A 25282-nucleotide genomic window follows, 5' to 3' on the forward strand; every position below is an offset into this window, starting at 1 on the left:
CATATTCATGTTTGTTTTAATACAAATATTATTTTTACCAAACTTCAAATTGATGATCCAGAGAGATGCTCGTTGTTTATTCATCGTCCTCTCAAACCAGCTGTCCTCTTCTTCCCCAGCCGTTGGGACTCTGAGCAAGACCTGATTGCTTTGCCAATCTTAAAAGAACAGCTGGGTTTTGCTTCCCCAGAGCAATAGGATGGTGGGGGCGGGGCGGGGGGCGGGAGTCTGGAGTTCCTGCCCCTCCCCCGCCCGCTGCGGAGGCGGAGTCGCCTGGGTCCCGCCCGCGGGGGCGGGGAGGGAGCCGCGGCCACCGGCAGCTCGGCTCTGCTGGTTCCGGGTTGAGAGGCTGCGCTGGACCGAAGAGGTGGCCGCTGAGCTGGCGGGGGTAAGGGGCTGCTACTGGCTGGGGCTTGTGCGGGAATCCGGCAGCTGTGCGAACCCGCACCTCTCCTCTCCTCTGCAGCGCACAGCTGTGGTGCGACTCGGCCTGGCTTCTCCCTACCCCAGAATTTCCCATCCCCAGCTTCTCCCCCTCCCCCAGTTGCCCCAGTCCCGGGATTTCAGCCCCCCCCCCAGGCCTCCGCCCCCTTCCTGGATCTCCTTTTTCCAGCACCCATTCTTCGGACTGTCAGGTCCCTCAAGAACCTCCTCGCCAGGAGCCCCTTCCCTTAGACACCCTCGGCCTCTTCCCTTCAGCACCCATCGCTCTGAGCTACCCACTACCTCGAAATCGCCCTGCCAGACGCTCATCCCGGGCAGTCTCGAATCCCTTCCTCGTGTAATCCACCCGGACAGCATCCCTTCCTTCTCCGGTGTCTGCTCCCCTGTCTCCGCGGGCCTCGAGCCCGCGTCGCCCCCTTGGGTGCTGCCCCAACAGCGTCGCGCTCTCCGCTGCCCCTGCCTCTGAGCCCCCTCCCCGCCCCTGGCGCCATGGCTTGCAGCCTCAAGGACGAGCTGCTCTGCTCCATCTGTCTGAGCATCTACCAGGACCCGGTGAGCCTGGGCTGTGAGCACTACTTCTGCCGCCGCTGCATCACCGAGCACTGGGTGCGGCAGGAGGCGCAGGGCGCCCGCGACTGCCCAGAGTGCCGGCGCACGTTCGCCGAGCCCGCGCTCGCGCCCAGCCTCAAGCTGGCCAACATCGTGGAGCGCTACAGCGCCTTCCCGCTGGACGCCATCCTCAACGCGCGCCGCGCCGCGCGACCCTGTCAGGCGCACGACAAGGTCAAGCTCTTCTGCCTCACGGACCGCGCGCTGCTCTGCTTCTTCTGCGATGAGCCCGCGCTCCACGAGCAGCACCAAGTCACCGGCATCGATGATGCCTTCGAGGAGTTGCAGGTGAGCGACCAGCCGGCCGGGGGCGGGGGCGGGCCCGAGCTGGGGGTGGGGTCCGGGCTGGACTGCGGGCAGGGCCCAGTCAGGATGGTCAAGGGGCGGGCCGCAGGTAGGTTCGGGCCCTATCAGACTTAATATCGAGAGGGGCGGGGCCGTGGAGAGGGGCGGGGCCTTGGGTTGCCTTTACCCTGTGACACCTGAAACATTTCTTGGAGTGGAAGCCTGACACCGGTTGGGGAAAGGTCGAGGGTGGAGTGGGACAGTGGGATGGATGAGGTAAGAGCTGGACCAGGTACTGGGCTTGTTGGGGACGCAGGCAAATCAGAGTTGGGCAAGGGCAGTCCTCCATTAAAGCTAGACCGTGGGCAGGGCTGCAAGGAAGGGTTCTGCACCACTTGAGCAGCTGAGCTCTGGCAGGCTGGGGTACGGTGAGGCGGGGCCTTGATCTGTTGTACATCGGGGCTGAGGGGTGTAAGGTGCTAGACCTTGTTGTGCAGACGAAGGTTAAGTCTAAGAGAGGGATGGAAGTTAGGGTCAGCAAACAGCTGAAAGAGTGGGATAATGCTCCACTGATTGGGCTGAGGTGTATGAGGGGTTAAGGCCCGGATCAAGTACAGATATTGTGAGAACACGTTTGGATTTGAAAGGGGGCTGACTGAGAATGGGGCCAGGAATTGAAGATTTAAGAAGAAAATAAGTCCCAGAGGTGATTTGAGAAGGTTGGGGAGAGAAGTGGATGGACCTCTAGTAGTCTTCAAGGACTTTTGATGACCTCCATGGCTCTGTCACCCACATCAGGATCTTTGAGGACTCATTGAAACAAGAGCAGTCAGTCTAGGACAATCATTGATCTACCTTAAGCCTTCCCATTTTCATGATGAACTCCTACTCAACACTCATGGCCCTGCTCACATGTCCTCCCTGCAAAGCCTTCTCTAAGTTTCACTGACCAGGAAATTTGCATGAGAAACATATTTTCCCAAATACCCTCTGTTAATAATATGACTTTTTGAAAAAAGTATTCCAAAATCAGCTCTATTTGGAAAATAAAGTATATTTCAATACCCGCCTTCTCCCAACTTCTGTTGGATGATTCCCAGTATGAATTTGCATACTAAAGGCTTGGAAAAAGCCTTAAATCTTGTAGCAAAGAAATCCATTTTACTATGTTTAATAAAATAATCCCCATACTTATTTAAACCTGGAATCCTTTCTCAAGCTAAACCTTTTTAATCCAGCAGTCCCATGTCCCTGGCCTTGGGATACCAGTCTAGCACACAGTTTCCCAAGGACAGAAACTGTCTTTAATTCCTCATATCGATGGTATAGGCTTAGCCTGCAGTACATTTCAGTAAGTGTTGAATGAATGAATGAGTGACCAGTCCTGTCCTAAGCCCACCAGACAGTAGAACATTCAGAAGTGGAAGATTGGGGTTCAAACAATTTCTGGAAATGGAGTGGGCAGAAAGTAGAATTGGGAGGTACTGAGCTCCGTGGCCTTCACTACTTAATCAAGAGCTAAATAACTACTTTTCCCTGTATCATAAGGGACCTCCACTCCCCACCCAACTCCATCTCACCCCCCCACCCATATGTGAATCTGCAAATTAGCTGACACCTAGCAGATACCAAGGGATGAGGGTTGGCCCAGGAGAAATGGCCCATGTTCCCCATCGCCACCTTTCATACCCCTCCCTGTCTGGCTGCCTGAGGATGAAGGCCCCATCAGAGGGTGAGCAAAGAACATGGGCTCTGGGAACTTGCACAAGGCCAGTTATGTCCCTCTACCCCTAAAGACCCTGTGCTAGGTGTTGGTGTCCCCATCTCTCCATCTGTGAAGTCACATAAACCAGGAGGAGGGAAAACCTCTACAGGAATGAGAATGAGTGTGAGTTTGAAGGGACACCATCTGAAACCATCTGTTCAACCTCTTCATTTGACAGATGTGAACACAGATCTGGGGAGGTGCTGTGACTTATCCAAGGCCATACTGCCAGATAGGGAGAGAGCAAGGCTAGAGAGCAAGCCTGCCCGAGCCAGATGCTTCCTCTGCTGCACAGCCCTCCCCTCTCTATCTGACTCCCAGTCTCTGCTTCAGAGCCTGGGTTCTCCTGTTTGCAGAACAGGAAATGCAGATTACTGTGTTTAGGACTTTTGCAGTCTGTACTGTGACCTGGGGATTGCAGGTGAAATTCAATATATATTTCCTCCACATACTAATGAAACTCTTTCATTTGTGGATAGAAAGAATACAAGACTGCCACTCACTCTCCAGGGCCCTGCCCTGGGGTCAGACACACTGGAGTCCTGGACCTGCCTTAGGTACTGTCTGTGTGGCTTGGGGAGTCATGTCATGTGAACCCAGATGCCCTGTCTGTGACATGGGGTCAGGATAATGCCCTCCTACCTGGACTTCCAAGAAGCTGACCTAGGACAAACCTACTATTTGAGGCACCTAGCACATGTCAGGGTCTGGGACAGCACACATTCCCATCCTTTCTCCTTGGAGTCCTGAGAGCTCATGAGAATGCCCAGCCCCACCTCTCCTGCTGAGGAGGAAGCCTACTTTGGTGTCCCCTTTGGGCCTAGCCAGGTGTCAGCAGAGGTCCCCACCTTGGGATATGCTCAAGGCGGGGGCTCAAACTGATCTCTGCCCACACCAGGCTCTCCCTTCTCATGAGAAAGCAGGCTTATTAGCTGGGAAGGAGATCAGTCCACCCCCCCCCCACACACACACACACACACGCGCGCGCACACTCGCACACTTCCCCCAGCAGCTAGTGGCTGCTGGAGCCTGAGCTTGAGCCCCTCTCCTGGAGAATGACAGACTCAGAGCTGGCAGGGCCTTGGAAATCGTCTGGTGCAATATTCACTTGACAGATGGGGAACTGGTAGAGGGGGAGGGTGGGGACATGCCCAAGGCCTTGAAGCCACAGGAGTCTGGGCTTGCACTTAGCTGGTCTCTGGATACCCTCCCTAGCAGTTGTCCTGGAACTTTTACATTTATACTAAGTCCTAGAGACAGCAGAGTGGAAAGATGAAGAGTTCTGGCTCTGTACTCAGGCAGCTCCATCCTGGTTTTACTACTTACTGGCTGTGTGATCTTAGGAAAGTTATTTGCCTTCTCTGAGTCTCAGGTTCTGCATTGACAACTTGAAGTGATAGGGTTAAGATTAAACTAGGGGGGATGCTGGGGTTGTGGCTCAGCAATAGAGTGCCCGCCTAGCACATGTGAGGCCTTGGGTTCCATCCTCAGCACCACATAAAAATAAATAAATAAATAAATAAAAGGTTTTGTGTCCAACTGCAATTGAAAAATAAATATTAAAAACAGAATAAGATTAAATTAGTTGGGCACAGTGGGGCACACCTGTAATCCCAGCAGTTCCTGAGGCTGAGATAGGAGAACTGCAAGTTCAAAGTCATCCTCAGCAACTCAGTGAGACCCTGTCTCTAAATAACATACAAAATAGGGCTGGGAATATGGCTCAGTGGCCAAATGCTCCTGAGTTCAATCCCTTGTACACTCCCCCCCACCAAATAAAAGATTAAATAAGATGATGTTTATAAGAATTTAGTACTGAATTGGCACATGGGAGACTCAATAAGTGACAGCTATAAGTACATTACATTGTACCTAAGCCTTTTTGTTATGCAGGGCTACTTGTGCATCTCTCGGGTCCACCCAATAGGTACCAGTACAACACCCTCCCTCCAAATTATGACAACCAAAAATGTTTCCAGGGCTGGGGTTATGGCTCAGCAGTAGAGCACTCGCCTCACATGTGCAAGACCCTGGGTTCGATCCTCAGCACCACATAAAAATAAATAAAAATTATTTGTTTACAACTACAAAAAATAAATATTAAAAAAAAATGCTTCCAGACATTGACCAGAGTCTCCTGGGGTCAGAATCACCCCAGATTGAGAACCCTAGACATCCCACTTAGCCTTCCCGATTCAGCCCAAATATCACCTGCCCTGTGCAGCTTTTTCCCACCTTGACCTGCTAGGCAGAATCGCTGTATATTCCAGAGTCCAGGGCTTAGATCCTGGCATGCTACATGTCCTTAATTAAGTCACTTTGCTTCTCTAAGCCTCCAAGGGTCACCTGTAACATGGGGATAGGGTGGCATTCCTGGAAGGATGTCATGTTAGGGATTCTCTGTGCCCACACTGTGCCTGGCACACTAGGCACAATTTCAAAATATCTTTATTCATTCTGATGACAAAATATGCATGGGAATTGGAGCACTATAATTGAAAAGTTAAAATGTCTGCTAATTCTACCAAGGTGGGAAATATGGCTAGAATTACTGTATAGTTGTGCAGAACTTTTACGTAACATGAGTGTGTATGTTGGTGTGTTAGTGGATTTTGTTTTTCTTTCCTTTTCTTTTTCCACCACTGCTGAGCACCTGGTCCACAGAGCAAAGTAGGGCAGGGAGATCCCCAAAGACTTGGTGCTTAAAAAAAAAAACCCTATTAACAGTACTTCATTTAATCTTCATAACACCCTGTTGGGTGTGTTCTGTTGTTATTTATTCTTTTTTACAGATAAGGAAACAGGGGCTCAAAGAAATCAAGTGACTTGTTTGGTCACCCAGCTGGTAAATGGCAAGGCCAGAATTTGAGAGCAGCCTGACTGAGCCATGTACAGCATCTGTGCTGCCTTCGAGAGCCTGGGAATTACCTCCCATCCATCCCGCCTGGCTTTGTATTGAGAGCACTCAGCACAGGACCAGGCTCGGGACTGTCTGTTGGCGCCAGCTTGACACCTCAAGGGCAGGTGGCTAGGATGTCATCCTGGTCAGGCCTGGCATCCGGCTCTCTAGCCGTCTCAGTTTCCTGACCCCCAGAGAGGGGATCCGATTCATCTTAGCCACCCCCTCCAGGCTTCATGTGGCCACTGGAGCCTTTCCCAAGGCCTCCTTTATGCCAGCGAAGGGGACAGGCCCTGGATGGGAGCCTGACAGGCTGGGTGTGGTGATTCAGAGCTGCCAACACAGCCCCACAAGTAGGGAGCAGGGTTAGGGCACAGGGATCCAATCTGGGCTCTGGCTTCTTCCTGTGGCATAGTAGGCACGGCCTCTGTACCCTTTTCCCCAACCTGAGAAATGGAAAGAACAAGGGGACTGTCCACTTCCTATGCGGAGGAGAGAGTTGCTACCTAGCCAAAGAAATGACAGATGGGAAGGCCTTTATGTTGTGGGAGGCAGTTGCGCTGTCTGTATCCTGGGGAAGCAGCTTCTGCCATCACTTTTCCCAGGACAGGGCAGGATTTATGTGCAAAGTGTAGCCTCCGTGTGGGTGAGGCTGACTGGGGGTCAAATGCAGGGCTGGCTGTTGGCATCTCCACTTCCCACAGGTGTCTGGACAGCCAGGAATGACCAGTTGGGCCAGGCTGAGCACAGGCCAGTGTAAAAACTTAGGGTTGAAGTTTAGGTTAGGACCCCAAGATGCTTATTTTATAGAAAGAAAAGGATCTGATAACAACCGTAAAACAACTTTATAAAATAAAGTTTAGTGAGCATCTACTATGTGCCAGGGGCTGTGTAACAGGCATTTCATCCTAAGGCAAGTCTTTTTCCTTTCTCTGTATCCTGAGTGGGATGAGGATCCGTCCATTCCACAGATGCAGATACTGAGGTCTAGAGTGGAGATCTCACTGCCAGCAGAAGGAAGAGCTGGGATCCAGCCTGGCTCTGTCAGACTCACAGCTCCCCCTCCTCACCAGCACTCCAACCCTCTCAGGGAACATTCAAAAGGGGAAGAGCCTCAGAAACCACCTGGCTGACCCTCTTCCCTCTACGTAGATGGGGAAGCTGGTTGCCAAGGCAGGACCAGGGCTTAGCTCCTACCTCACTCACAGCATCGTTTGCCATCCCGCCCTTGCACTCTGTCTGAAGGCTGAGGGTGGGCGTGGGGGACTCAGAAGTGGATTCCATCTTGGAGTCAGAGATTCACTTAATAATTCTTTTGGCCAATACACTTCTGTGCTGGCTGAGAGCCAGCCCTGTGCCAGGTCCAGGGCAGGGCTGCACGAGACCTGGCCCTGCTGGGGCTCTGGGACAGGCCTGTGAACTGGTAGGTCACTGTAACTGAGCTTTCCCAGTTGATTCTTAGCGGATGTGCCAAGTGCTTCAGGCCAGGGAGCAAAGAGGCTATGGGCAGCGGGAATGGCACCATCCACAGCCACCATGGCCTGGGCGCAGACTACAGGCCTTCAGTGCCCTGGCAGACAGGCAGGTTTTCTTTCTCCCCCCAGCCTCCCTCTCTCACCTCACAGCAAGCCTATGAGGTGTGTATCATTGCCCCATTTCACAAATGAGTAAACTGAGGTTCAAATACTGTGCCTAAGGTCATACAGTCACTAAATGCCACTGAGGCTGGAAGTTGAACTCAGGTATGAGTCTGACCAGGAACACATTCAGATGGGTCATTGTGGCTCTAGGAGGGGGAGAAGAGTAAGAGTGAGAGAGGCTTAACCAGCTCAGGAAAGGCCTTGAACTTGTGCACACACATGCTTGCCTGTGGCCTGTCAGATCTGCACCCTTGGGCAGTGTGCATGGTAGAGACCCTGGAGCAGGGGAACAGCCAGGTGTTTCCAGGGACTGTGTAGCTCCAGAGGGCCCAGGGAGGGTTTGGTCTCAAAGAAGCAATAGAAGAACTCACATCTGTCAAGAGGAACAGGGCCTCAGGGCCTCAGGTATAGGTGAGAGATGGGGGCCGGGAGAGGAGAAAGACACAAGTCCACTTTGCCTTGTTCAGATTTGTGGCATCCTCGGGTGGGGGAGGAGAAGAGAGAGCAGTGCCCAGGCTTGGAGACAGGAGGGTACCAGCACTCGCTGGGCCCTGTCACGGCGCATCTGGTCCTATCAGGAGCCCTCATTACAACCCTGCCAGGCTCTTACCCTCAATTTATAGAGAAGGCCCTTGGAGGCTGGCCCCAGGAAGGGAAGAAGTGATTTGTTCAAGTTCATACAGTCCAGATTCAAATGCAGTTTTCTAACTCGAGTTCATGCCATCTCCACTGGGATGAAAAGGGTCCCTGAGGCCAGAGCTGGGCTGGCTTCCAGGCAGTTTTGTCCCCTGGACAAGAAAAGGAGTGTCTTGTGGTGGGGGAGTCCTGATCTTGGCCTTGGGGCCTTGAGCCCTGGCTTTCTGTCCTCCCTCCTGGTTGCTGCCCCACGCTGGTCTTGCCAAACTGATGGAGCTCCAGAAACCTCACAGCTGATAGGACGGGCACCCACCGGGCCCTCTGGGGTGTGTCCTCCCCAGACCCCTTGTCTTCCCCTGCCCTGCCCCAGCTCTGATGGGGCCCTGCCAGTCCCACTCTCCCTGGCTGATATTCAAGGCCTCCTCCACCCGCTGTCCCATCCCAGCCAGCTCCAGCCGGCCTTTCCAGCTTGTGACTCCTCCCACCTGTCGCCTACCTGGCTCTGGCCATCCAGGACTAACCCCATTTCCTACACACCAGGTGTGCCCCTGCCTGACCAGTCCTCTCCACCTGGAACAGCTTCTCCATGTCCTGGAAACTCGAAGGAACACCACCATCGCCTTTCCTGGTCCTTCCATCAGACAAACCCTGAATGTGACTCCCCAGTTCTGAGGCCCCATTTCACATATAATTATGATACTAACAACTTAGATCCATTGAACTCAACCTATGCATCATGTCAGGTTAGGAATTAAGTCATTTGATGGTCACAACAACCCTACTGAACAGGTGATACTATAGCTTCACTTATAGGAAACTGAGATGGAGGGACTGTCACAAACACAGCCAGTGGTGACAGTTGCTTGGATCCTTGGCAGACCCCCCATATGTACATCCTGTACTTCCTTGTGTTCCACCTGTTTAAATTTCTTTCTCCTTGGCTCTTGCAAAATCTTTAACATCAGGGACCCTGTCTCCAGCCCATGGTAGCCAGTACAAAGCCCAATTCTCAGTGGTGCTCAGAAATTATTTCTGATTTGAGTTGACTGGGAGGCAGAGACGCTGAGCAGTTTTGAACTTGCATTTTTAGAGTCTCTCGGAGCCTTGTCTCTCTTACTAGCTGTGTGACCTTAAGCAAACTGCCTAACTTCTCTGATCCTCAATTTCTACTTCTATGAGATGGAGGCAATAAATGCACCAACCTTGTGGATTGTTATGAGATGCCTAGGAAATTCAAACCCAAACCATGAGCCACTCCAGCACCTCTGGTCCTGAGTGTCCTCTGTGGTCCTGGACTCAGTGTTCTTCCCCTGGGTTGGCTTTGTTATGTGGGAGTTTATCAGCAGGTTCCTACTTCCTGACTGACCTCTCTACTGGGAGGAGACTTTCCGGTTTACTCTCCCACTATAGAACTCTGTGGCTGGGGGCCAGTCAGTCAGTCCCTCTCCCTGGACTTCTGTTTCCTGTTCTGGCAATTGTAGGGGTTGGGCCAGATGGTCCCTCCAGCCCCTTCCTGCTCTTGCCATCTGAGGAGGCCCGCCTGGGGAGAGCTACCTGCCCTAGGCCTCTCTCCCCTCCTACCCTTTCAGGAGGGAGCTCAGACCCAGGCCAGCCTCCTCCCTGGGCAGTTCATCCTGCAGAAGCCTGAGGCTGGTCTGTACCTGCCTCTGTCCTAGGTACTGAGAGTGTGACAACCTCTCTGGCCGGATCCCTCAGGAGCCAGCAATTTGGTAGGGAAGATGAACAGGTCAACTTGCATTAACATGGATTGTGTGCCACAACTGTGCACCCAGAGGTGTGTCTGACGACAGTGTGTCCCACAGTGGGGAAAAACAAGAGTGCGTGAGCATCCTGGACAGCGGGGTACAGCGCACGCAAAGGCCTAGAGAAGAGCATTGCTGCAAGACGCTTGGTGCTCTCCAGTAGAACTTTCTGGAATACTGGAAAGTTCTGCATCTTCATTGTCCAATGCAGTAGCCGCTCGGCCCATGCAGCTGTTGAGCACTTGAAATGAGGCTGGTGCGACCAAGAAAATGAAGTTTCTTGTGTTTCATTTTAATTAATTGCCATTTAAATAGCCACATGGGGCTCATGGCTACCATATTGGACACCACAGATCTGGACCAAGAGATAAGACTGGAGAAAAGTGGAGCCCGAGGTGAAGGGCCTTGAACGCTGCCCTAAGGCCTTGTTCCCTTCTTCCCTGACAACGTAGAAATTCCCTCCCTGGGAGGGAAAGCATGTCTCCTCAGCAAGGAAGAGCAGGTCTCGGATTCTCAACTCTGTCCGACGTTCACTGTGATGCGTCTGTGTCCCTGTCTGTCTCCCTGACTCCTGTATGTCTCATGGGTTGGGACTTGCCCCTCGTCCCTCTCCCCATCCCAGACACAGCAGCATGTGAGGCCCAGGACATGGAATGGGTGAATGAGGGCTCTCTTGCTCCTGCGGTCCAGGAGGAAGGCCAGCTCTCTCATTCCCTGACTCCAAAATCAAGGAGAAATCTGTCCACGTCCCTCAGATCCTGAGCAGTGTGAGGAACATGGCCTCCAGTGTCCCTTCTCAGAAACACAGAAGAGCTGCCTGGGCGGCTGGGTCTGACGTGGGCCCATGGGGACGCCCCGGGGGAGAACGGTAGCACTGGGCCCATCTCCTCCAATATCTGCCTCTCGGCCAGCCCGTGTCCCAAGCTGGATAAAACCAAGGCCATCAGAGAGGGCCTGGGGAGCCCAAAGATCGAGTGCGAGTCCATGAGGATGCTTTTCAGCATCCCTTCCCTAAAACACTCTGTAGGAAGGGACTCAGGACAGCAGCATGCTGGCAGTGGCCACACTTGCTCCTGAGAGCTGACTGTGCCATCTCTTCCCAACTCCACGGCCAGTGACCTCAACAGCAATAGCTTGAGATCCACTCTGGTGGGAGCATCTACACCATGGAAGTTGGCAAACCTTAGTGGAGCTTTTTTGATCTTTCTTCTTCTCTTTTCTTCCTTCCTAAAAATCACATAGTCTAGTGATGGTGTGGCTAGTCTTCAGGGACAGGGACCCACACTTCTGCCTTTTCTTTTTTTTTTCCTTTTTTTGGTATTGGGGAGCTAACCCGGGGACTCTCTGCCACCTCTGAAATACATCACCAAGACTTTTTAATTTTTTTAATTTTGAGACAGGGTGTCACTAAGTTGCTAAGATAAGCCCCCCCCCTTTTGCAGTCTTCCTGGCTTAGCATCCTGAGTTGCTGAGATTCCAGGTATACACCACCATGCCTGTCCTGTCTTTCTTCTACTCTTCTAGTTTCATCTTGTGACTTCTGTCTTTACCTTTGTGCCTCATGGCCTGAGATGGCTGCTAGAGTTCCAGCCATTGTGTCTATCCAGCCATTAAGCTCTCTTTTGTCACAAAACATGCTGCTCCCATTTTTCTCTCTTACTCCTGTTTTCATGAGTAGACTCTCCTCATCCTGCAATGTCACCTCTCATGTTACCTCCTTTGAAAGCCTTCCCTGACCAACTTTGCTAAATTCTCCTCCCGACCCTACACTTCTTTATTTTCTCTAGCGCACAAACCAAATTAGGAATTATCTTGATTCTTTATTATTTTTCCTGCTTATTGTCTTCTTCACCACACTGAAAGATCCCTGTGGGCAAGGACTGCCTATGCCTTGTTCTGTCAATAAATAGTTGTTAAATGAATAAGCAATAGTAAGCAAAGATAATTTTGTTTTTCACATTCTTCCCCTCACATGTAACGGCCTTTCTCCCAGGTTGCTACCCAGTCTGTAAAATTAGTTGAACCAGATGTTTGCTGAGGATCCTCCCTGCTCTGATGACATGACTGAGCGGGAGATGAATATGAACTGGTAGATCAGCCTCCCTGGTACCTCTCAGCCCAAGCTGGTCAGGGACCGCAGGGCCTGCTCAGAGGCTGTTTCCATGGAAATTCATTCACACAGCAAACTTTCTTGAGCCCCAGTTCAATGCCAGGCCGCTGGGTACAGGCTGTTGGGTACAGGCCACAGGGAAAGGAAGCATCAAGCGCCTGCCCTGGAGGACTCACAGGCTAATATGGGGAGGAAGCTGGGACAGATAGGAAGAAAACTGGCTATGATACAATGGCTAGGGGCTCAAATTAGTGCAGATATCCAGGTACAGTGGTGCATGCCTATAATTCCAGCAACTCAGGAGGCTGAGGCAGGAGGATTGTAAGTTTGAGGCCAGGCCTCATTAACTTCGTGAGATCCTGTCTCAAAAATAAAAAGGACTGAGGATGTAGCTCAGTGGTAAAGCACCCCTGGGTTCAATCCCCAGCACCAAAAATAAATAAGTACAGCCAGCTAGACCCTATGCTGGGGAGCACCTATCATCCCAATCTTTATCTGGCAAATACTGATTGAGGCCCCTGCTAGGAATTGTTCTGGGCACTAGGATAGAGCAGCAATCAAGCCAGTTAAGATTCCTGCCCTCATGGAACTCCCATTACATTGAAGGAAACAAGCAGGAAACATGCAGGTGAGTCAACAAGCAAGGCCATTCCAGGCAGTGGGAGGTACGGTGAAGACCCTGGAGCTGGGAATGTGACAGAGGTGTAAGCAGATGCCACTGTCCCTGGGGTGATCCCCCAGAGATGGCAACGAAATTGATAAGTCAATGATACAAAGGAGTCACTGTGAGAAACCCTTATGGTGGAGGGACAGCCAGAGGAAGCAGCAAATGCAGTGTCTTTAAGTTGGAGGGAGTACAAGGTGCTGGAGGAGCAGGGCCAAGCTCACTGTGGCCGGAGGAGAGTCCTAGGGTTGGATGATGGAGACAGCTGGGGCCAGGGTCAGGGGAGGGAGGCACAGGATTGACTCTGGTGCCAAAAAACACAGCAGTACACATGAATAATAGGCAATGCAGTATTGCAATATTTCTTCAGTCAAAATTAACGCAAAAATTCATAATGAGCAAAATATCAAAATTATAAACAAGGCCAACATTCATTAGCCATTCATTGCTAAGCTACACTGGAACTTGAGACAAAGGAAATATAAGTAATCCTGATCATGTTTTTATTTCAAATGGTGATGTATTGTCTAGCGTAAATTTGTTCTTAATTATCTTGGGTGTTACCACTGTTGCAAACATGTCACTTGGCTTTAAGATCATGGTCTCCAGAACCAGATGTCTAGTTCTCATTCTGACCGTACCCTTACATGCTTGGTATGCTTTGTGGCCAGTTTCTTGACCTCTTTGTGCCTTTTTCTTCATCTAAAAGTAGAATCATAGTGCCTAGCTTAGGGTTACCCAGAAGCTCCAATGAATTAATAATAAGCCAAGTACCGACAGAAGTGTCTAGCCCAAGCTGAGCGCTCAATGTGGATAGTTATCCGGTTTCCCGCCTTGCTTCCCAAAGCCTTGCTGCCACCAAAGGTCTACTCCCAGAAGCAGCAGCTCAGGAGGGGCAGAGTGGGGATATGTGTGTGTGTGGCTTTTGCAAAACTCCTGGTGAAAGGTGAAAGGTGGGAACAGATTCTGGAGACATTTAAGGTACAGACCCTACAGGACTTGGTGGTTGAAATGTAATTGACTCTGGTGCCAAGAAAACACAGCAATCCACATGAATGTTGACCAGAAGCGGGGCAGAAAGCCAGGGTAATGCCCTGACGTCTAGGAGGGCTGGACCATCCATCACCGCTGAATACCCTGGACATGTGTCACCCAAGCCCCCAAGCCGGTCCTGTGTGTGTTTCAGAGGGAGCTGAAAGAGCAGCTTCAGGCCCTTCAGGACAGCGAGCGGGAGCACACGGAGGCGCTACAGCTGCTTAAGCGACAGCTGGCGGAGACTAAGGTGAGCCAGCTGGGTGTGGAGGCGGGGCTTAGAGGGGCGGGGTCATCTCAGGGAAGGGGCGGAGCCTCCGTCCACTCTGGGGCTTGGGGGGGCTGAACCTGGTGTAAAAGGCAGCCTCAGGGAAGAGGGGGAGGTTTCTGTAAAAGTGAATTGATGGGGACTAGGAGCAAGGAACCCACTCCCAGACAACGAGGGGACTGAGCTGGGCCCTTTCTCCCTTTCCATTGTGGATGGAAGTTGCGGGTGAGATAGAGACCTTCGGAAACCTCCAGAATCCTGAAGGGCTAGAAAACTGTACCCAGTCTCCTTTTGTTCCGCCCTTATTAAACATGCCCATGGCCCAAGGAAGCCACCCTGAGCTCAGGATGAGAGGGAATGCGAGGGTCCATTTCTCTCAGCTAGCGGTATTCTCCTCTCTTCTCCCCCATTAGTGTTTTTCTTCACTGATCTCTTCCTCCCCTCACAGCCAGCCCTGGTGTCATTTCCCCTCTTGCACTCAGGCCATAGAGATGTGGACACAAAAAGGTCGTACAAAGCCCTGCAGTCTGGCTACAGCGTTGGGGATGCGGGGAGTTTTCCCTTGACCTGAGAGAAAGAATGTGGGTTCTGGTCCCACCACTGACTTTGGGTAAATTGTACTCTTTCCTGGGTCCCCAGCCTTCCTAGCCATACAGTGAGGATCTGCGGGGCTCCATTCAGAACTTCAAGACTAGAAGTCCTCCCTCCCTTACCAAATGACTCTACATGAAATCTAGGGGCAGAAAGGAGCCTTGGGAATGCCCTGAGCCTCCAGAATTCAGCCCAGGGCTTACAGAGGCCATTAGAAACTCACATCTGTGCCCCAGCATAGCCACCAACCCACTGTGGGGTCTCAGGAGGGTCATGACACATATTTCTTCAGAGAACATTCCGAATGCCTCTGGGTATAGCCCCTTAATGGGAAAGAGATGAAAAACAGTCAGAGAACTATAGTCTCCTTGCTTCTTGCAGCCTCAGTTTCCCCAGCTCTCTGGTAATTCTGTACCCTATGCTGAGAAGCAACTCAGAGCCTCTCTGGATGAGAGGGAATTCGAGGGTCTATTTCTCCCGACCAGCGGTTTTCTCCTCTCTTCTCCCCCATTATTGTTTTTCTTCACTGACCTCTTCCTCCCCTGCTTTCCTGTCCATCTGTATGCCTCTGGGGGGTCCTGTGGGGCCACCTCCCCCTCCAGTTCCCCCAGCCCTGCTTCCTGTCTGGACTGGGGTATTTATACAAGAAATGCCTATGGAGACTTGGAGGTCATATTTCACCTGGTGCCTGACTTTTGCTTTCCTATGGCGCCCGCCCCTCCAGTGACCCAGCCTGGGGCCTGTCTGATCTCCCTCCTCGGGTCCTGTGTTTTCCTTGGTTGACCCTGAGGGTGATGCATTCTTGGAAGGGTGTTTTTCTAAAAGGGCCACAGCTCCCCCAAGCCCCTGTGTGTTCCTGGGGGGCATGGCGGACCAGGGATGGGAGCGGCTTTCCCAGCCAAGGACGAAAGCAGGCCGAACATTCCTCCATGCTGAGAACTGTGCTTCTGCTTCAGTGTCTTACCAAAGCCCACAGAATGTCACCTCCATCCCAGCAGGACTTGCCAAAACCTAGCACAGTGTCTGACATACAAACTGTATTTGTAGAAAAAGCAGTGGGAGGGAGGGGGACTTTGGAAGTAGATGTTTTTTAATCCCAATTTTATCAGTGAGGTCACTGAGGCACAGAGAGGTTGAGGGACCAGCCTGAGGCCATACAAGCTAGTAAGTGGCCAACAGGGCACTTACTGCCCAGTTCTGCAGAGCCCAATGCACATTCCAGCCTCATGCTGGGAGGTCTCTGGGGTGCCTTCTGCAGGCCTAGGGCTTTGTGAAAGTCAAGTGGATAGATTGGGAGGACCCTAGGGGACATGCTCAGGGCTCCTGGGGTGGCTGTCAGTCTGATGTGCCACTTCTGAGCTGGTCTTTCCCTGCCTCCACCTCTTTTTCTATGTATTCTCTTTATCCTGGGGACACTGGATCCCCATTCTGGAAAGAAAATGGAGTCTCTGCCCAGCTGTGTGAAGTGATCATGAGCAAGGCCCTTTCTCCTTCAGCCTCAAGTAGCCCCTGACTTCCAGCCTCGTGCCAGGCCCTGGGGTGGGCAAAGGGCTGAGAAAAATGCCCTGGGGGCTGGGGCTGGGGCTCAGTGGTAGAGCGCTTGCTTAGCACGCGTGAGGCACTAGGTTTGATTCTCAGCACCACATATAAATAAATAAAATAAATGCCCATTGACAACTAAAAGAAAAAGAAAAATGCCATTCCTACCCAGGAGGGGTTCATGCACAAGTTGGGGAGACAATGTGGAGGACAATGTATTAAGAGAGTTTATAAAAGGCTCTGGGAATATCTAACTCCCTGAAAAGTTTAAAGAAGGTCTCTCAGTGGGTAGCTTTCAAGCTGAGTTTTATAGGGTGAGTCGGAATTTGCCAAATGAATAATGGATTGGGAGGGGTCGTTCTAGGCATGCGGAAGTGCCCTGCAGCGATGTTAGGGAGGTCAGCTGGGACCAACTTGACAGGAGCTTTTGGATGCCAGGCTAAGATATTTAGCATTTTGCTGTCATCCAAAGCCAGGGAAGGTCCTTAAACCCAGTATGGGCTGTGACCCAGCTTGCACTTGAGAAGGACCACTGGCAGTGAGCTGTTGGCAAAGACTGGAGTTGACTTGGGGACTGAATGAGTTGGAGGGATGTGTTGGAGAGAGAGTTGGAAAAGTGATCCTGCACCAGGCCCGGCCCAGCCATCCCTATGGACTTTGGAGCCAGCCTCAGAACATTAAGCATTAGATAAAGATGAAGGAGAGATGGGAAGGAGCTGGCCTGGATGTGTCCCGAGAAACCTGGGTGGCAGAGGAGGAGCAGCCAGAGATGGGATGCAAACCAGGACTTCCAACAGCAGAGGGTGGTCAGCAGGCAAACACTGCAGAGTGGTCTGGGCGGAGGCAGACCTGGTGGCCATGGGGCCTGGGGGCCTTTGGAGGTTAGCTCCAGAGGGAGGGGGAGGGAGATCCCATCCCCCCAGCAGCAGCAGCCTGGTTTCCCATCCCCAGGCTCTCCTCCATCCCCTCTTTGTCTGCCTGGCTCGCTGGGCGGGCATGCGCAGGGAGGCTGGCCAGCTGCCAGCAGCTCTTCCTGCAGGCGGCAGCCACCACGGGAGGGAACAGGCCCTAATTGAGCCTTTGTGGAGCCTCCCACAGAGCCCAGGGCACTGAACACAGTGGGGTCTCTGACTCCGAGAACTGCCAGCCAGAATCCTGCAAAGTGAAATTGCAGAGGCAGGCCCCACATGCTGCCACATCCTGACTCTCAGTCTTTCCCCAGGCTGCTCCCTCCACCTCTCCCCTGACCCCAAATGGTGCCTAGAGCTTCCTCGGGCCACCTGCCCTTGGGGACTGCCAGGACATACCCATTAGAATCAATCCCTTTGCAATAACCTGGCTATTTCTCCACACCTGGGACCCTGTCCCTAGGTGCAGGAACAACCCGTCATGTCATGTTCACCACAGCCCTGCGAAATCATTTGCATTACCCCATTCATGGGTTGGAAAACTAAGGCTGATAGTGCTGAAGTTGCCACAGCTGGAGACACAGCTGGGACTCTTACCCAGGCTGTGGGGCACCGAAGCTGGTGCCCTTCACTGCCCAGTGCCCTTCACTGCCCCGTGCCCTCTTGGGCCTTGCAGTACCTGCATGGCATCAAGAACCACCTGTCCATGCTCACTTGCCCTGGCAGAGACCCTCACTGTAGTTCTTGTTCCTTAGCTGGGGGAGTCTTGGGGGTGTCAGAACAGGGGAGTGACCACCAAGGTCAGCCACACACTTTGCAGTTTATGAAGCTCTCTGACCTCTGTGATCTCCTCTTCTTCCCTCGAGCCCCGCAGGTGAGTCATCATAAAGAAAAACTAGGGCTGGGGGTGTAGCTCAGGGGCAGAGTGCTTACCAACAACCCTGAGGCCCTGGGTTCAATCCCCAGAACACAGGAGGGAGAGAGAAAAGGAAGGACAAAGTATCCCAGACTGAAGACGTCATTCCACAGTGTCCCCTCTCCCTCCCCCAGCTTCCCTGTCCCTCCTGCCTCTGTGCCAGCTGTCTGGGCAGAGTCCTCTTCCCTCTCTGCCTGCTACAAACTCATTGTTTCACCTGGACCACAGCCTTAGTTTCCTAATGGGCCACACTAACTGCTGTCCCCGTGACGCCAGGGCTTCTGTACCGGCATCCTCGAGTGCCTGCCAGGCCCCCTGCACAGCCTTTTCCCACCCTCCCTCTCTGCAAACGAGGCTCCCGGCTTCCTCTTCTCACCTGGGTTCCCCCCATCTTCGCCCGCTGCCATAACCCCTGACCACTGTCCCCACAGTCTTCCACCAAGAGCCTGCGGACCACCATCGGCGAGGCCTTTGAGCGGCTGCACCGTCTGCTGAGAGAGCGGCAGAAGGCCATGCTGGAGGAGCTGGAGGCGGACACGGCCCGCACGCTGACCGACATCGAGCAGAAGGTCCAGCGCTACAGCCAGCAGCTGCGCAAGGTGCAGGAGGGGGCCCAGATCCTGCAGGAGCGGCTGGCAGAGACCGACCGGCACACCTTCCTGGCCGGGGTGGCCTCCCTGTCTGAGAGGTACGTGCCACCTGTGTGAGGCGGCGGCGGTGGAGACAGATGGGTTGTCAGCAGAGAACTTGATCATGCACGTCTCCATCGATCATCTATGGAAGACCTATTGTGTGCCAGAGCTTGGGCTAAAGGCTCCATGCATCTAGACTATTCTATGTTTAATATTTTCTGCCATTAGTGTACAAGTAATAGCAAAGTCTGTGATCACATGGTAGGTACCTGTATTATATCTTATGTTCTTTATGTTATATAGCATATCACTGTCGTCCCCATTTCACACATGTGGCAACTGAGGCACAAACAAGCCAGATCAATTGGCCAAGATCTTTCGGCTAGGTGGTGGAGCCAGGATTCAAGCCCAGGCTTCTCTGGCTTCAAGGCCACCCTTGGTAATAATACTTAGATATTGGGATCAACACTGGTCACAGCCTCATGCCCGTGGCATTGGCCCTGAGCCATATACTGTGCTAAGCATTCTGTCCGCTGTGCCATGTAACCCTCATGACAATCCTAGAAGGCAGGTTCTAGCTAGTGCCCATTTTATAGATGAGAAAACTGAGGGTAATAGCTAGAGAGGTTGGCAGTGGTACAAGCAGGCACCTGCACCTGAGTCCCACAGCCTTCTCACTCATGACCTCACCCTTTGCCAGCTGCCCTGAAGGTGGCCATGGGGCCCCAACACCGGGCAGGAACCCAGTCCCCTGTGCAGCCTTCTCTCCTGCTGTCCTTCCAGGCTCAAGGGGAAAATCCACGAGACCAACCTGACATACGAAGACTTCCCGACCTCCAAGTACACAGGCCCCCTGCAGTACACCATCTGGAAGTCCCTGTTCCAGGACATCCACCCAGGTGAGGTTCCCCTGTCCCTCCCTGAGAGGCCGGCAGGCGGGTGGGGGGCACAGGTAGGAATGGTCTCTGGTGGGCTGAAGCCAGGCAGCACCTGGTCCTAGCCCGCCGGGCCCCAGGTCCTAAACACAGTCTGGGGGCAGGGCAGGGAGGGACCCAGGGTGCCTTCCTGAGCTTGCTGTGCCCCAGGACCTGTGCTGGGCCCTGTGCAGTTGCTCATCCTGAGGGATCCTCAGAGGACCCTGTGAGGCCGTTCCATCCCCGGGGAGCTGCAGGTGCTCCTTCACCAACGACAGGGTCACCTCTCAGTGACCCATCTGGGGTGAAAATGCCTTTAACAGCTCACCTGCAGAGCATCCCCTTAGCAATGCACCGAAAGAGGATTATTGGTTGTTTCTCCTTGGGATCATGTGACTAACTGGCCCCCAGTTTGTGCCTCTGCCCAGAAACACCCGAGTGTCATACCACACGTGACCAACCCTGGGAAGAGATCAAAAGTCAGAATTTGAAATAACATTTCTCCTGAATGCCTATCGTTTTCACACTAATATAGGTTTAAAAAAAAAAAAAAAAAAAACATCAATTGGGGGCCTTGTGTACCAAGGCCCTGGCACTCCAGCAAGTCACTGGATACACGTGGTACATATCAAGCCCCTTTCTCACACCAGACACTGTTCTAGGTGCTGGAGGTGGAGTAGTGAGCAAAACAGGCAAAAATTCCTGTCCTACAGATCTTACATTCTAGGGTATGAGAAAGTAAACAAAAGTGAATAAGTAAAACAAAAAACAAATACACATAGTGCACTATGGTACATTAGATGCTGATAGGAGAGAGATTTTAGATAAGGGTGAGGGCATGGAAGGAAAGACCTGAAGGAAGGAGGGTGAGTCATGTGGGTATCTGAGGGAAGAGGGCTCCTGGCAGTGAGAACAGCAAGTGCAAAGGCCCTGAGGCAGAAGCATGACTAGCATGTTCAAGGAACAGTAAGGAGCCAAGTGTGGCTGGAGTAGAGTGAATGAGAGGGAGGGTGAAGAAAAGGTCAGGAAGGCAGCAGTAGCCAGACCATAAGGGCCCACAGACCAGGGTTATAACTTTGAATTCTATGTTGAATGAGAAGGGAACCATTGGAGGGTTTGGGACAGTGAAGTGACCTGAGCCTACTTAAGTTTTAAAGAACCCCTGTGGCTATTGGGCTAAGAATCGACAGAAGGTGGTAAAGGGCGGAGGCTGGGAAGTTGGATGGGAGACCGTTGCATAACCCAGGTGAGAGATGCTGGTGACTTGGAGCAGGATGGTGGCGCTGGAAGGGGGTGAGAAGTAGCCAGATTGTGGATCTATTCTGAAGGGCCATTCAACAGGACTTGCCAAGAAATTTGGCCTCAGGTGTGAGAGGAGGAAGACAGAGAGGACAGGATTTTGGCCCAAGTGTCTGGAAGCATGGAGCTGTAGCATGTGAGGTTGGCAGCGCTGCCCACTGAACACCTTGAGCTGATGTTTGAAAGGCATTGAGACCACAGGTCCGCAGTCCAGGAGGAAGTCAGGCCTGGTGTCATCAGCCTATGGCCAGCATTGAATGGACCGGATGGGGTCGCCTGGAAAGTTAGGGTAGGGAGAAAGAGAGAGGGGGCCACTCTAACATCAGAGCCTGAGGGCGTTGCTGTAAGTCATGGAGAGGAGGAGACCCAGCCAAGGAGACCGAGAAGGAGCAGTCAGATGGGCAGGAGGGCAGCCTGGGGGGTGTCCTGGCAGCCGGGCAGAGGGAGCGTTTCCAGAAGGAGAGTGGTTCACAGTGGCAGAGGCTGCGGAACCAAGCATGGGAGAACCCCAAACAGACCCTCCTCCAGGTTTAGCAACACCGAGATCATCCATGACCTTGGTGAGAGCTATTTTGGTGGCACGGTGGGGCAAAGGCCTGATTGGAGCCCATCCAAGAGAGAAGTGCAAACAGCAGGTGGAGACGATGCTTTCAAGGAACTTTACATACGGGAGGGAGAGGGACTGTTGAGTGGCTATTTTTGTAAGAGAGAAGGAATAGCAGCCTACTCATGGGTTGATGGCAAAGAGGCAGTAGAAGGGCAGAATCAAGAGGCAGAAGCTGGTTGCAGTGGTGTACACCTGTAATCCCCGTGACTCAGGAGGCTGAGGCAGGAGGACTGCAAATTCAAGGCCAGCCTCAGCAACTTAGGGAGACCCTGTCTCAAAATTAAAAAGATAAAAAGGGCTGGGGATGTAGCTCAATAGTAAAGCGCCCCTGAGTTCAATCCTCAGTACCAAAAATAAATAAATGAATAAATACAAAAAAGAGGGAGAGAATTGTGGAAGCCACGGCCTTGGTACCATCCCTGGCGTGGTCTGCTGCTTGCCGAGGGGTGGCCTCTGCCAGGAGCCTACACAGTCTATCTCCAGAAGCCTGGAGAGGGTGGAATATGGGCAGCAGAGCAGAGTGGGAGCTTGAAGGAAGCATCCTCTGATGGCATCACCTCCCCAATGAGGTGGGAAGTGAAGCTGTCAGCTGAGATGAGGAGGAGGTGGTAGGAGGTTTGCAGAGAGAGGAGAAAGCAGGTTTCTAGTGCATTAGCTGACCCTGGGCCTGGGAGGTCAGTGCTTTCCCGCAAACCACACAGCTGCACCACAGGGCAGATTCAAGCCTCAGGCAGTGAGGACCCCTGATTGTGCCTGGGTCAGCACCTGCCCTTGAGAGGTGAGATACAGATAAAGGAGGGAATTCCCCCTAAGAGGTAGGTACCTTCACGAAGAAACTAAGGCACAAAGCTGTTAGAAGCCTGTCCATGGTCACAACCTATAAAAGGTACAGCCAGCCTTTAGACCCCCAGGTCAGACCCCAGAGCCTGTAACCTTACCAACTAAGCTCACTAGCCATTCTCTAGTTTGATACACCAGCTGCACCTGGGAAGACTGAGGTTCAGAGAGGCTCACTGTCTTTCTAAGGTCACACGGCAGTCAGAGTTCTCCCACCTGTCTGGATTATTTTTTTATTCTCCAAACAATAAAAATCCTTCAAGACATCCTCAGGAGTCAGGAGAGAAAGGCAAGCAACCAGATCTCAAGAGTCCAGTGGGACAAGGCTATGACCGGGGACTCCCAGGTACCATGGACACCCAGAAGGGGCAACAGGAGGCTGTGGGTGGAGTTGGCCGGAGGCTGGGCAACAGATGATGTTTGAGCTGAGTGCTGAAGGCTAAGGAGTAGGGGTGGGCAGGGGCATGAACGACCCCAGGGCAATCACAATTCAGTCCCTGAGGGATGGAGAAGCGCTAGGACAGTCACTGAGAGGGTGCTGGACCACAGAGCCAGGCTCCCTGCAGGTGACTGAAGGCCTCGCCTGATATGTCCTTACTGACCTCCTCGGAGTGATGCAGGCTCAGAGCCGGTTCTCTGCTCTCCTCTGCTCTCCGTGGGAAAGGAGGCAACAGCTAGAGGAAGGGTCCACTTTCTAGCAGCCTGGGTAGGAGTTCTGGGCTGCCCTCCTGGGATAGAGGCCACAGCATGCTCCCACCCCTGGGGAACCCCACACAGGGACCAGGAGATTGAGGGCCACTGGAGGGAGGCAGGAATCCCAGCCGATTTTCTCCTGAGCTGCAGGCCAGGGGAGCCCCTTGTGCAGGAGGCCTGAGAGCTCTTAGCCTCAGTGTCCACCTGCTCTATCCCTGTCAGCCCAGAGAGGCAGGCTGGGCCTCTCCTCCTGCCATTCAAGAGCCCCCTCATCCTCCCATCCATATCCCACTCAGCTACACTGAACCCCCTTCAGGTCTCAAGTGAGCCCTGTTCTCCCTCCTCACGCTCTTTAGAGCCTCACGCACCATCCTCAGTCCTTACGGCCAACTCCTGCTTTTCCTTCGTGTCTTAGACACCTGTGCTGAGAAGCCTTCCTGGATTTCTCCACAGGGCCCTGCTTAGGCTTTCCTGGTCTCACTGTTTGGCCACCATCTGTGTGGCTGTCTCTCTCTCCAGACTGTGAGCTCTGAAGGCTCAGGGCCCAGGGTTGATTCATCCCCAACAGCCAGCACAGTCAGTATGTGTTGATGAATGAAGAAGAGAATGAAGCAGAAGTCCACTTCTGCTTCCAGAATGGTGCTGAGTCTATAATAGGTGCTCAGTAAACTGCTGAGAGAAGGAACTCACTGTACAGTATAAGACAAGTCCCTTCCTCCCCTGAGCCTTAGCTTCCCCTTCTGAATGACAGTATTCCTTCTGGGCTTCTTCACATGGGGAATTGCTGACTGCCCAGGGGCAGGGTTTTTCCACCTTCAGTGCCACTGACTTTAGGCCTTGGGGGCACTGTCCTGGGCACAGCAGGATGCTTAGCAGCGTCCCTGGCCTCTAGCCACTAAATGCTGTAGCCCCACCCCCCACCCCGTCTTAACAACCCAAGGTATCTCTGGACGCGACTTAATGTCCCTTGGGAAGCAAAACTGCCCCCGCGGAACAGTGCCTGCAGTCAAGCTGAGGCAGCAGCTGTGTGCCCCAAACATCCCACCGGGAGCAGAGGCCCCGGGACTTCAGAGAGCAGTGATCCTGTTGGCTGGGCCCCTTCCTTTGTCTGTGAGGCCTGTGAAGTCACTCTGGCTCCTCTGCCAGCACCAGAGCCCTTTATGTCCAAATGGAGCGGTGCCCCTAGGGACCTAGCCCACAAGTTCTAGCAGCTTCCTGCCTGGCCCTCCCCTATGGCCCTGGCTTCCTATTGGGTCACTGAAGAACCGTCTACCACCTGTCAAGGCCCCTGCCCCGGAGCTCCCCCCACCCCCACCCACCCCAGGCCTCACACTAGGAAGCCCTCCCCTCTCTGCCCTCCCCTACCTGGCCTGCTCCCCACAGGGCCAGGCAACCTATTGTCCCAAGGAACCAGACGCTGCTCCTCTCCCTCCTGCTGCCTCCCCACTCCCACCCCACCCCCAGGCAGGGCATCCCCATCTGAGCCTTAGTTCCTCACCTATACAACGGGGAAAGTCACATTGGCTTCCCAGGTTACATATGAGAATTAAATTAAAATTGGGGACAATAATCCTATAACTTAGTAAGTACTTGGCCCTCTGATGGTTCCTCAGTCCTGCTGAACAGGCTTTCTGGAGCCACATGAAGGAAAGAACATGATGTGAAAAGACGTCAGCTCACGTTCTAACGCTGCTTCACCCCAGATGGCAACCTCAGCAAATCGCTTAACTCACTCAAAGAGCCTCAGTTTTCTCTTCTGGAAAATGGGGGTATAGTAATTTGTGCTCCTAGGTATGCAGATGTTTTGTGGTACCCGCCCAGGCAGCTGCAGGCTGAGTAGGTAGGAGGACTCGGGGACCTGAGGCCTGGTTTTAAATGCCTGGCTGCAGAAAAGAGCTGACGTATTTCCTGTCCTGTCAGGCCTGTGCAGCTGGCCCCGCTGTCCTTGAGAACAAAGAAACAAGCCATGGGGCTGCCAAGCTGCCCAGTGGTGGTGTCAAGCCGTGCCTCGGGAGGGCTTTCTTTGTGGTAGGCGACCAGAGGCCAGGACATATTTCCTGGGGCCTCCATAGTCCCAAATGCCATTTGACTTGGAGGTCTCAGAGAGGCTTCAAGGACCAAGACGCATGCTCAGCTCTCTGTGTTTATAGGTTCAGAGTCCCACGACCTAGAAATGAGCCCCGACCTGTAAGATAGTGAGCCCAGAGGACTGCCTTTGTAGGATCTGTCAC

The 25282-nt window shown here is 52.8% G+C and overlaps 1 protein-coding gene across 2 annotated transcripts in view; it reads left to right on the top strand.

The window, feature by feature from the left end:
- The first annotated feature begins 294 nt into the window (after positions 1-294).
- The window catches only part of TRIM62 (tripartite motif containing 62), a 30663-nt gene continuing 5675 nt past the window's right edge, over positions 295-25282 (top strand). Inside the window, exons 1-5 of one of the 2 annotated variants that reach the window (XM_081306767.1) lie at positions 324-388; positions 700-1341; positions 14002-14097; positions 18501-18757; positions 19485-19600. In XM_081306767.1, the coding sequence (XP_081162893.1) occupies positions 934-1341; positions 14002-14097; positions 18501-18757; positions 19485-19600 (877 nt within the window). In that variant the 5' untranslated portion in view covers positions 324-388; positions 700-933. Of the gene's footprint in view, positions 1342-14001; positions 14098-18500; positions 18758-19484; positions 19601-25282 lie in introns of both variants that reach the window. The other variant, XM_081306766.1, reaches the window with a different exon arrangement.

This window comes from Spermophilus citellus (assembly GCF_964194105.1).
Source record: "Spermophilus citellus genome assembly, chromosome: 9".
Lineage (NCBI taxonomy): Eukaryota > Metazoa > Chordata > Mammalia > Rodentia > Sciuridae > Spermophilus > Spermophilus citellus.